The sequence below is a fragment of the Chiroxiphia lanceolata genome, chromosome 9, assembly GCF_009829145.1.
Source record: "Chiroxiphia lanceolata isolate bChiLan1 chromosome 9, bChiLan1.pri, whole genome shotgun sequence".
NCBI classification, from domain to species: Eukaryota; Metazoa; Chordata; class Aves; order Passeriformes; family Pipridae; genus Chiroxiphia; species Chiroxiphia lanceolata.
Window position 1 is genome coordinate 7760067 of NC_045645.1, and position 12064 is coordinate 7772130.

At 41.3% G+C, this 12064-nt stretch overlaps 1 protein-coding gene across 8 annotated transcripts in view; it reads left to right on the forward strand.

Moving 5' to 3' along the window:
• Positions 1-5025, forward strand: part of ELAVL4 (ELAV like RNA binding protein 4) — an 82630-nt gene extending 77605 nt beyond the window's left edge. For all 8 annotated transcript variants that reach the window (XM_032696487.1, XM_032696485.1, XM_032696484.1 and 5 more), the window contains one exon: positions 1551-5025. In XM_032696487.1, the coding sequence (XP_032552378.1) occupies positions 1551-1878 (328 nt within the window). In that variant the 3' untranslated portion in view covers positions 1879-5025. The remainder of the gene's footprint in view (positions 1-1550) is intronic.
• The last annotated feature ends 7039 nt before the right edge of the window (positions 5026-12064 follow it).

Here is a 12064-nt window from a genome sequence, read left to right on the forward strand (position 1 = left end):
AGACGTTTCCTCTGTGCAGTTGTTATTTTAAAACATATCCCAAAGTGTAGCTTGAGAAAGCATGTCATTTTTTTTTCACAGTGATGAAAGGAAAATTATGTTGATCCTGAGGGCTGATACTGCTTAACATCTTCATTAATAACCTGAGTCATGGGCTGTGATGCACCCTCCTCGCATTAGCGAGTGACACTAAATTGGTGAGGGAGCAGGGGCAGTCACTGTGCTCCTGGCCACAGCTGCCACTGGGGAGACCTTGAAAAGCTGGAGGAACATGGTGGAAATTGGGAAAGGCAAATGTAGAGTTTAGCCCCTGACTGCTGCCTACCAGGGGCATTAAAAAGAAGACAAGGCCAAGCTTTTCTTGGAGGTCAACGATGAGAGGACAGGAGTCAGCAGTGACAAGTTGCAGCAGGGGAAATTCAACTTGAGGATAAGGGAAAATCATTCCCAGTGAAGATGGAGCCCTGGAGCAGGGGCTGCAGGAGCAGAGTTCCTGTCTGTGGAGACTTGCTAAACTTCCCTCTGCAGGGCCATGAGTAGGAGATCTCGTTTGAGAAGTTTGCCTCACTTGGAGCAGGAGGCTGATCAGATGATCTCCATGGATCCTGCCCAGCCTTTGTTCTTCTGTGAAGGTTCTCTATTCATAAGTAATACCACCTGGCTTTAGCTGCTCAATTTGGATGTTCAAGTTGAAGAACATGAGTCCCAAAGGACAATGAGGGAGGAAAGTTAGGGTGCTGTATTGCATTCTAGGAGCTTGTCAGTCCATATTGACTATTTTGAAGAACCCAAGAGCTTGTTATGGACACGAAGCCTCGCATTGTGAAGGTATCAGTTGATCTGCTCATTAATTGTATTTATGTTCTACTTGCTCTACAATTGCTGCATAAACCTTCTGCAATAAAAATTGCTGCCTATGTGGCCAGCTTTAGGACTTTTTTATTACCTGGATTTTTTCCCAGTGTATGTCAATTATGGACCATGTTAGGAGGAGAAACAAATTCTGCCACTTAGAGACGTCTCTCTAATAGTATTTTTAGCTGAAGAGGCTACTGTTATAGCTGAATCCTGACAAAGGCATTTCATATTAATCTTTAAAATAGGTCTTGAAGTTTGCTTGGGGTTTTTCTCTGCAAACTAGTAGGAGGTAAAGCATTAAATCTCCCTTGTCCTGAAACTTATTTAGGTGATGGAAATAAGCGGCAAATTCCTACAGGCCTTTTTAAATGAACTCTTGTTTATCGCAGCATGTCCAGGCCCTCTATGACACAGATTGTCCTTAAGCATTTCTTTTATGAGGACTTTGTACACATCTAAGCGGGGCTTATCCTTGGAGGGAGATGCGTTTATGCCCAGATTTGGTGTGTTCGTTCAGTACAACTTCCCTCCACTTCAGTAGGAGTTAGAGAGCAAGAGTGGCTCTGTGGTCATCTTCCAGGGACAGGATCCAGAACCTTCATTTACATCAGCTTATTTATTTTAAAGTCTTGGACCCGTATAGCTCGTGCTAAGAGATATATTTAGAATAGACCCCTCTTTTTACTCGGTAGGTTTTCTCCGATCACAATTGATGGCATGACGAGCCTTGTCGGAATGAATATCCCTGGTCACACTGGGACTGGATGGTGCATCTTCGTCTACAACTTGTCTCCCGACTCAGATGAGAGCGTGCTGTGGCAGTTGTTTGGTCCCTTTGGAGCAGTCAACAATGTCAAGGTGATCCGTGATTTCAACACCAACAAGTGCAAGGGATTTGGCTTTGTCACCATGACCAACTACGACGAAGCTGCCATGGCGATTGCCAGCCTTAATGGATACCGTTTAGGAGACAGAGTATTGCAAGTTTCCTTTAAAACCAATAAAACCCACAAATCCTGAATTTCATATCCTTACTTACTAAAATATATATATATAAATATATATACGAACAAAACAAAACAAAAAAAAAAAACTCTTCAAGGCTTATATTCAACCATGGACTTTATAAGCCAGTGTTGCCTAAGTATTAAAACATTGGATATCCTGTGAGGAACAGGAAAGGATTTTATAATGCTTAGAAAAAAAAAAAACCTTTGATGCATTGAATGTTCTTTCATAGCTGTCGTTGTTGAATATAATATACATAGATAACAATGTGCAGGGATTTTTACCCGGCCAGCTAGTTTTACTACCTTCCTTGAAGGTGGGTCTTTTTAAGATGACCATTCACTCATTTGAAAAAATAATAAAACAAAAAACAATTTTTACGAACTAATGGGATTAAAAGCGAGAAAAAAAAGATTTTTGTTTTCTTTTCAGTTTTTTCAAAACATTGATTGAATCAGATTGGTAAACCCCCCACGCAAATTAAAGAGGAACAATAAAAATTGCAAAAAGAAGAACATAATTTTGCAACTTTTTTTATTTTTCCTTTTTTCTTTTGTATCATGTGAACTAAACAGTCTTCTGTTAGGGAATGGGGTAACGGGGGATACCTGATGACATAACAATTTAAATAACATTAACAATGTTGCCAAAGAGGTGGTCTCTTTGCTGAAAATGGGTTTCAAGAAAAATCTATTTTTATAAAATATAAAGAATTTTTACAAGAGAATCTGGATTTGAGAAAAAATATTTTGACTGGCTAATTTAGGGGAAATTGACAACTTTGTCATGTTCATACTGCACTGGTAACTTTTTAGAGATCAAGATGTGTGTTTTAAACTGGATTAGTAGATTGTTTTTTGAAGGATGGGCTACAAACAGATGATCTTCGTATCTTTTCATAGCATGTAATAAAAATATTAAATACAGTACGGGAGAGTGTTCTTCCCAGGCACGCAGTTACCCACAGTCAAAACCCAAAAGCAAGGAGATGAGTTGCAAGACGGTTTTTCTTTAAGTCATCAGTATGGGATATCAGCAGAACAAAAGTTAAAAAAATTAATTTTTTGATCAAAAACTTCCTTGGTTTGAGCAGTAGGTGCTACAAAATTATTTACATATCTTAGTATCATAGTTAAATGTAATGTGTTTAGAAAAAAATACATTTGCTTTAAATTTGTTAAGAATTTTCAAATTCACTTTATAGCCCAAGCTAATATAATTGGGCTGTGTTGGCACATTTGGAACACTGTTTATGTTGCTTGAAACACTTATTTATTTAATTGCCGATGTGATGCATATGGCCAAAATCAAATATAGCTAGTTTGGCTAGTCTACTTATTTGTTTACTTAAACTATGGGAAGAAGCATATTATTGTGTCATTTTGTTGTGTGTGTATGTGTATATATAATATAAATATATATATATATAAAGTTATTTTTTCTTTTGGTTAATTTATTATAAGTTGTAACACTTTGCTAGTTTTGTTTGTATATGTCTTAAAATGTTTTCTTATGATACTTAAGTGACAGAGGTATCAAGGTAACTTGTGTAGAAATATTGTTTGATATATTGTCATGTTTGTTGTGAATATTTTTTCTTACTGCACAGTAGAAAAGAAAACAACTGGGTCTTTATTTTAATGTAATTCAGATTGGGGAAAACAGAGCTAAGGGAACAAAATGACTGAGGGGGTGCTCTCCCATGTCCAGTGCACTGATCATTTTAGTATGTTTGTGCTTTGTACGGTTATATATTTAAAACAAAAAAGGGTCATGCTCTTCCCTGAGTACTAGAAACAGTTACTCGCTATGCATAATCTAGTTGATAGTTAAATTTGCTATTGCTTTTCTTGTCTTGTTATATAAAATCTTTTCAATACAAGTTTAGTCTTAATGGTAATAAAACGTTATGGTTATTTATAACTTGTGCTTATTTTGTGCATTTTTTCCATGCTATACCCACTAACTGCATGTAGACTAAGTATTGTTTTTTCACACTGAAGAGGCAAACTTTTGTAGTAGACAAATAACTAAAAAGCAAAGGCTGCATCATAATTTTATCAGTTTTTTACTTTAACAATGTTAGATTTTAGTTTAAAGGAACACTCATTCAATGTTCAGGGAAACCTTTATACATCATCTGCTATGAATGAGCGCAGTTTGCTGGGAAAGTTTTGATGCATTTGCTAAGCATTAGTGGGGAAGGCATGTCAGAATCTTTTCTCTACGATGTGTTTTACTATCTGAATAATAATAATAATTTAAAAAATCTTTCTTAGGACCAGGCAGTTGTATACTTTAGTTATAATGAATGACTTCATGTTAACCTTGCTAGTTTAGATCATTTCTGAGGGAAAGTATTGTAAATGTTTTTTTCATAACCTTGTTGTGTTTGAATTATTTGTACTTTAATTGTCCAGACAATAAATGAAAGTGTGTAGAATGGCTATGGACTTTCCACCTTTTTAACCGTGTTCAGATGTTTTAGTATTCCCAGCCACACCTCAGACGAGGTAGATGTTAGTCTCTGATGCCAGAAGCAAGGTCTTCAAGAGAGAAATGTACTAGTCAAACCAGATTGAGCATATTCATTATTTGTTTTTCCTTCTGAAGGCTAGAAAGAATTGGCCATTTAATTTAAGATGTCGAACACCAAATACCAAGCTGTAACTTTCGTTTATTTGAATGTGGAAGATGCTGAAGGGTTTCTACTATATACAGTATTTTTACACAATGAAAATATTAACTCAGTCAATATCAACACTTTAAAACGTAGCAAGCAAATTTCAGTGATAAGTTTTTAAGCCATCATTTAGTTTGACTTTTCTATGAATATGCTATGAATGTCATGCAATATGAAAGTGTACATATTGTCTGATGTACAACAGTATATATGATCACATTCCAAATTTGATTCTTTTCACCATGTGTTATAATTAGAGTTGATACTTCTTTCAGTTGACTTGTTTGAATCTCATTAATACAAATATTCACTTCATGTTTATGTTCTGTAACATTCACTAATTGAGAATATGTACCTTGTAAAACTGCAGCATTGAATTTCGTAACTGAGATTAGGAAACTATCAGAGGGCTGGATGGACTGTGTGGTTCTTCAGCTCCTTCACCTATTAATAAACTCGTGTTTTTGTGAGATTAAGTTACCATGTTGGTTATAATAATTACTTTCAGGCCACAGAGTGAGTTTATTTTTAAATTTACAGCTTGCTTAATTCATCCTTAAATCCACCTGACCACTCCATAGTAAAATGCAGAAGCAATTAATTTGCTCTGTTTAAAGACTTGGCTGTGAAAAACATCATCCTTCCATCTACCTATATATGTATATATACCCATTTTGATGATATACATATATCCATACACTTTACAACATAGTGTAACCTGCAGCAGCCCATTTTAAAAAAACCTGCATTTTCCATTTAAGAAAGAACTGTAGTAAATAGTGTTGGTTATAAAATAACACTATAGCATTTGTTAGGGTTGCCGTCTAATTTTTCTGCAATCCTTTCTTCTGTCCACTTTACACTGTCAGAAAAGTAGTGAGACAAAAAATCAGCAGTATGGTCTAGATGTTCTTAAGGCAATGCAGCATGTTGGGCTCTTAAGACAATGGGCATGTTGCAGTTGACTTCAGAGAGGAGGCCAGTTTTGATGCAGATTATTTCCCCGCTTCCAGTTAAAGGTTGTCTGCTGATCTTCACATCTCGTTCGCGTCGGGTACCTGTTTCTCCATTCTGTGCAGCTCACATTGGTGAGCTTGTATGAGCTTTATCACAGCTCCCATACACGAGTAACGGGAGAAAGGGACTCTGCCACATTTAAGCATCTACGATGGAGAGTTCAGTCCCCCTTTTGAGAGTATCACAAATATACACTGGATAAAAGCGGTCACAGACAGGCCTGTGCTTCCCTATGCTGATCCTGTGGGAGCATTTTTAGAAAGTCTTACTGAAACACAATTTCTGCCCAGCTGGGAGCAGAACCGCATTTCACTAACACTCATTCAAAGTAATCAAGTTTTATATTTCTTTCTTGAAAGGGTAATCACTCTTCCTGCAATTAGTGAGCCTGCTGCATCAATGGAAAATCACCTGGGGGAGGGTGTTTTAAGTGCATTCACTTTATGTTCCACTTCAGCTTACCTTGGACCCAGAGCTGGGCTGGGAATGCAGGGAGAGGGGAGCGTGTGTTGGAAATGATGGCTGGCAGATTGAAGACAGCAGTGAGCTACCCTTAAGTTCACAGTGGGGGCAGTCAGCTTTCCTAGTGAACCGAACCTGTAGCAGCCACGCACACACCTACTCTGGTGCTGCTAATGGTTTCCATTGGGAGGGGTGGGCAGGGGGGCCTGGGTGCACTGCATCAGGCACAGGCTGCTGCCTGGGCACTTGGGTCAGCCTCAGGATGAAGGGAAAGAGGCACATCCAGAGGTGTCCCAGGGAAGTCTCCATCACCAGAAGCCAGGCAAGGCTGTTAATGTGCACATGCCACTTACATGACTACAGATAGATGAGGTAAAGCCAGGTCAGCATGTGATGACAGTAAAGATTTGCTCCCTGCCCTGGAGATCTTGCAGACCGGGCTCACTGCACAGAAGTAATTCGTTGTGCATACAGAGCAAAATGAAAGGAGATCAAATCCAGCATAACTTTACGAAAGCTCTGACATCTCAGACTAATCCAGTATCTCTCTTCTAAAAATAACTGAATTCTTAAACCTAGGAGATGTGATGGAGCCATTCCAGCTGAGCCTCAGTAATTCATGAGGGGGCAAATCACCTGGGCACAAACAGGAACTGCTGCAGGAAGGAAACACAAAGCAACAATCACTCACAAAGACACGAATGCCCCTCCTGTGGGATGCATTGCTGCAGTGCAGCCCCTGGCCTCACAGGCAGGAGACTGCTTTCATCCCAAGTGCGTTGGGGGGTACCTTCAACACCCAGTGAATGCGTATGCTGGTGCAACAGGCATTTCTGAGGCCTTTCCCAGAAACACTGCGTGCCACTCTGATGCACTCAAGAAATTCTAGTGGGATCACGTGCAGTGAAGTACCAAAGTGATCAGGAAAACAGAAGCTTACTGGACACAAAGAGTCACTGAGCTTGAAGTGTTTCTACTCCCATAAACCCAAAGCCTGTGTTTTAAAAGGCCTGTTCCTGTAAATCTGCAAGACCCTGAGCATTAGAAAGGGCTGTAGGAAGAAATGTGCCCAAGAGGATGGGTCCATACGAAGGCACCTTAATTTGATTCACCCACAATTGAAGACAAGAAATCAGACTGATTCTTTTTGATGACCACATTAGCAATTTTCTGAAACACTCTTTCTACTCACGGTAGAAATAACTGGGAAGATGGATACAACACACAGTAGCTGTTTTTCAGACCAGGTTTGAAGTTTTGTTTACCACACCCCCAAGGTATCACTGATATTTTTAAACTCCAGTCCACCATATTTTAAAATATTTCATCTTAAATTTAATTCCGATTTTAAATGTTACAGAGATGCGAATTATTTCTTGCACAGTAGCAAAAAAATAAAATCGTAAAACCTCTGTTCATTCTACAATAAACCTCCATTCTCAAATTCGTGAGGTTTGATGCTGCCAGCAAGCAAGACCCAACTACTGCTACTTACAGGCAAACGATTCAAAGCAGGTTCATATTCCCTCTCCCAGACAGAAAGCAAACCAATGTGCTAACTGGAGCATTGCTCTGCCAACAAGTCCAGAAGTCCCCAACATTGCACATTGCTTTGGGGTGGATGTGAGGACTTGGTCACCAAAACAAGTGTCTTGTCCCCAAACCCTTCAGCCACCAGCCTCATGCTGCTGGCAACCCCCTCACCCAGCCCTCTTCCCTGGTGTGACATCCTCACTCTGTCAGCTGTGTGAGCCATGCAGTGATCCTTGGGGTGAGCCCAACCTCCCTCCAGCATCTGAAGGACGAGCAGGACGGGTTTTATTTAGTTCTCTCTTAATACTCCTTGTGGCACAAATCCCCCATGTTGGGGACCCTCCATCCAGGCTGTGGTCTTGCCCGACCCATGGGCACACAGCACCCACTGCATCAGTGCCTTACTTCAGGTAAGGAACCACATTTCCTAAATTCCATTCCTGATTAGCCGGCCCCTGTGTCACAGCAGCCCATTGGCCACCACTCGGCAGGAGGAGCAGGTGAACAGTCACCTCTGGCCTTATTTTATCCATCCTGACCACCTGCTTAACACAACCATTCAGGCCCTGGGTTCTCCCTTTTCCAAGGACACCAGTGGGACCCTGTCCTGGACAAAGCCCCACTTTGGGTGCCACACGAGGCTGCTGGAGCGGTCAGTGACGTGGGGCTGATGAGTCTGGCAGTGCCTGACCTCTGCTGAAATGTTCCTCTCAGCCTCACATTTTCCCTTTCTCCTTTAAGACCCAGGCAGGAGCCTGGGATGCTGCATGGGTGGGGCACAGCTTATAAAGACGTTATCATTAGAGGAAACAAACCCAAAAATCCCCTGAACTTTGCAAATGAACATAAGCAATGCCATTGAAAGAGCAATCATTTACAAATAAATCTCTGCTAAGGAAAGAAACCCCTACAAAGGAAAAGGGGCTTAATTCAGAGGCCTTGGCTGTGCTGTGGATCGCTGAGTGTGGCTGAACTGCCCCAGAAACGTTCTCATGGCAACACTGAGGCAACCTGACCCCAAGGCCCAAATACTTAATTTTATATAGGGACTTTTTTAAACTCACGAGGTCATTAGCTCTTCAGTCTGCACATCAGGACTGACTGTAGAGTTGCCACTATCCATTTGTTTTAAAGCAGCACTTAGACTTTTCTTCCCTTTCATTTTGTTGGAATTGCACGGGTCCCAACAAAATGATATGCAAGAATTAGCTTTTTATGAACAATACAATTCTGATTTTAAATCAGCACATGAGACAATTAATTTTGTAGGATAAGGAATCTGTTGCAAATATACAGCAGTACACCCACACATCACCATCTGCTGTGGAGAATTAAATGTACAACTCACAAATTAAATCCTGCAAAGTTGGTGCAAAAAGGTCCTTGCTTGAATTTAAACAAGGCTGTGGAAACCTGCAAACACATTGCAAAAGATCATGAAAACAATAACAAATTTGTCCATCTGTGAGTCAGTTCTAGCAGGGTTGGAGTTTTGTTTTGTTTTTTATATTGGTGCATTTGCAATAATTGTTGCAGCTTGCAATGCAAATTGTGTTAACTGTACTTGAGCTCTCCTGGCCAGGAAAAGTCACTCATGGAGGTGCTCCCTACAGACTCCATAACTTTATGCCACATCTTCTGTGCTTATGGGGGGTGGGGGGGAAACAACACAAATTCCTTTTCTATCATACTCAGTTTAGCCTCAATTTTGAAAAAAATTGGCAAATCTGGCAATTGTTGTGGATGTTTTATTATTAGATTTATTAACAAACACTGTTCCACTGAAGTGAGGAAAAATAAATATCAACAACTACTGCTGCCATGAAAAAACTGACAAACACAAATATCAGCATCCCTTTGACTCCCCTGAAGCCAAGCCTTCGTTCTCTAATTTTGCCTCTGATATTTTTCTAACATACTAATTTGAAACCTGCTCTTAATTTTACACCTGGCAGAACCACCTGATACTAAGTCACGTCTCCTGATCTCCTGCACCGAGGAGATGGTACGGAACCTTCATAGCCAAGTAAGGCAGTGAAGCCAGACCCAAACAAGCCAGTAGAACATGTGGTTATGTATGAGGAGGCTGGAGCATCCTGGAAGCCAAGCTCTTTGTAACCCTGTCTTTTCCATGCTTGGCTTTGACCCCCCGGGACAGCTGAGATTCCTGGGTGCTCTCTGAGAGCCACAGGCTGTAAATGAACCTGAGGCCTGCTCCTCACACTCTCATCAGCTGTGTGCCTTAAAAAAAGTTACCCTTCTCTTTCCCTTCTCTTTGTTTTTTTTAATAGGATGCCAGGAAAACGTGCTGACATTTTCTCTTGTTACTACTTCATTTTATTAATGAAAGAGCTATAAACACACTGTCTCAAAGCACACACTTATGCTATTAAGCCCATCAGCATCTGGAATTCTACCTGCACATCCCCAAAACTGTGAGGGCATGTAGGAAATACAAGATACAGCATTCCCGTGCCACAGACAAAAATTGCTCTGGGTTGGTGTTCTTAGAGATTTTAGCAGGGTTGTTTGTTTCTTTTTGAAAATGAAAACAGTTCCTAAACCCTTTCTGAGATGCCTGTGCTGTTTTAACATGCACTTATCCTCTCACACACCTGGGAAGTGCTCTCGGTGCACACACACCAAGTATAATTTATGCTGAGGGGCCTGTTACATGTTTAACTCAGATAAAGTGTATCTGTAATTAAAAAATGCAGCATCAGAGGTGCGACGTGCATGTAAATTTGCGGGAAGGATTCTATCAACGGCACGAACGCCGCTGAAGACTATTTAAAACCACAGCCTAATCAGAAAACTAGGCATCTATATGTATTTATATCAATATCACAAACCCCTTTGACATCCTCAGCACTGCTAGCACTCTGCCTAGAAGCTGACTTATCACAGCTGCCTTGGGCACGCTGGCATGCATAAAAAAATCAAGTGACTTGATTAATCAGTCGAAGTTGCTGAATCATGGGCTTGCAGCCCTGCCTGGGTAGCCTTGGCTATCGACGGGAAACCGTCAGCCTGGCATTGAGATTAATTCCTATCAGCTGGTCCACAGACCTGTGGGGCCCTTTGCCAGCATTTTTATGAGGAGGAGAATCTTAAAAATTTCAGACCTGAAAAATAGCTGTGTCAAAAGGGTGGCAGCGTGTGTGTGAGAAGAGACTCCAATGGTAAGTGTCAAAAGGGAAGAGGACCTCAGAAGAAGAGGCGGGAAAGCTGTGAGCAAGAAAATCCTGACTCCACTTGGAAGCTGCCTCCAACAAACAGAGCCAGAGGCTGCATGGCTGCACCGAGCAGCAGCTGCAGGTTGATCCCAACCTGAGCAAACCCCATCTGAAATTCAGCAGCCTCACCAAGGGAAGAGTAGGAAGAAATGAAGAACATGTGATATGGGTGGGGATGGAAAGCAAAAGTAGCCAGGCTGTAGCACCAGTGCAGCCATACCAGGAAAATGGGGACACTTTTGGGTCTCTGGGGCATGAACTACCTTGCCATGAGTTTTCAGAAGTCAGAGAGGCTGGGAAAAAAAGTGCTTTCCCTTAATGCATAAAGAGCAATTTGTCGAGAAAAAAGAGATAAATGCCTAGGGGATATGTTTTATTTGATACTCCCTGTGAAGGCTCCTTGCATGACTCACCCTGCCCAGTGTCCAACAATCTTCACCTCCTCTCAGGAGGGCTGGAGGCTTTGGGAGAAGGAGCTTCCTTCCTCTGCCCACCTGTGTGGGTACACCTTGAAGAATAACCTAGAAAACAGTTCACTGAGCCTTTCAGGGGCCATGTGCAGCAGCCCTGCTCTCTGGCCATGTGCCCTAGAAGGAAATGGTGCTTTTTGTCTCACCTGAGGATCCAACCAAGGATAACATCTTTAGATGGGAGAGTATGAACTGCATGACAAACAGCCACTGCTCCTCTGAAGGACCCTGACCCAGCCAGGAAACCAAGAAACTTTTGTTTAAAGAAACAAATGAACAAACAAAATCATACGAGTCCCTGGTGAGAGCTGGAGATGCAGAGCCCATAGATGCTGCCTTCTCCAGCTCCTTTCTTCCACCTGCCTACACTGCCCAGAAGATTGAGGCTGCAGTGGAGGACAAAGGCCTTAAAGGGACCAGTTCAGGCTCAAGACTTTTCCTCAGTTGCTGGTGCCTCCTTGCCCAGCAGACCGTAACAGAGAGAACCATGGTGACACATTTGCCAAATCTTTCCTGCCAGGCAGCTGGTAGAGGCTTTTGCTTTGCTTTTTCAGAGCGTGAGCTAAGTGCCCTTGAATGAGAGTCTAGAATAAAAGGAAAAGGAGGGTGAGGAGCCTTTGTACCAAACCTCTTACACTTCCTCCAAGTGTGACTCTGCTGCACTTGTGTATAATCATATTAACATATATTAGAGGAGTTGTGTGCCAGTAATGGAAGAGATTGTGAAACCACACTATCTTATCTAGTAAAATAGCCAGAGTAATAATATCATGTCAGCTAAATTAAAAAGAAGACAC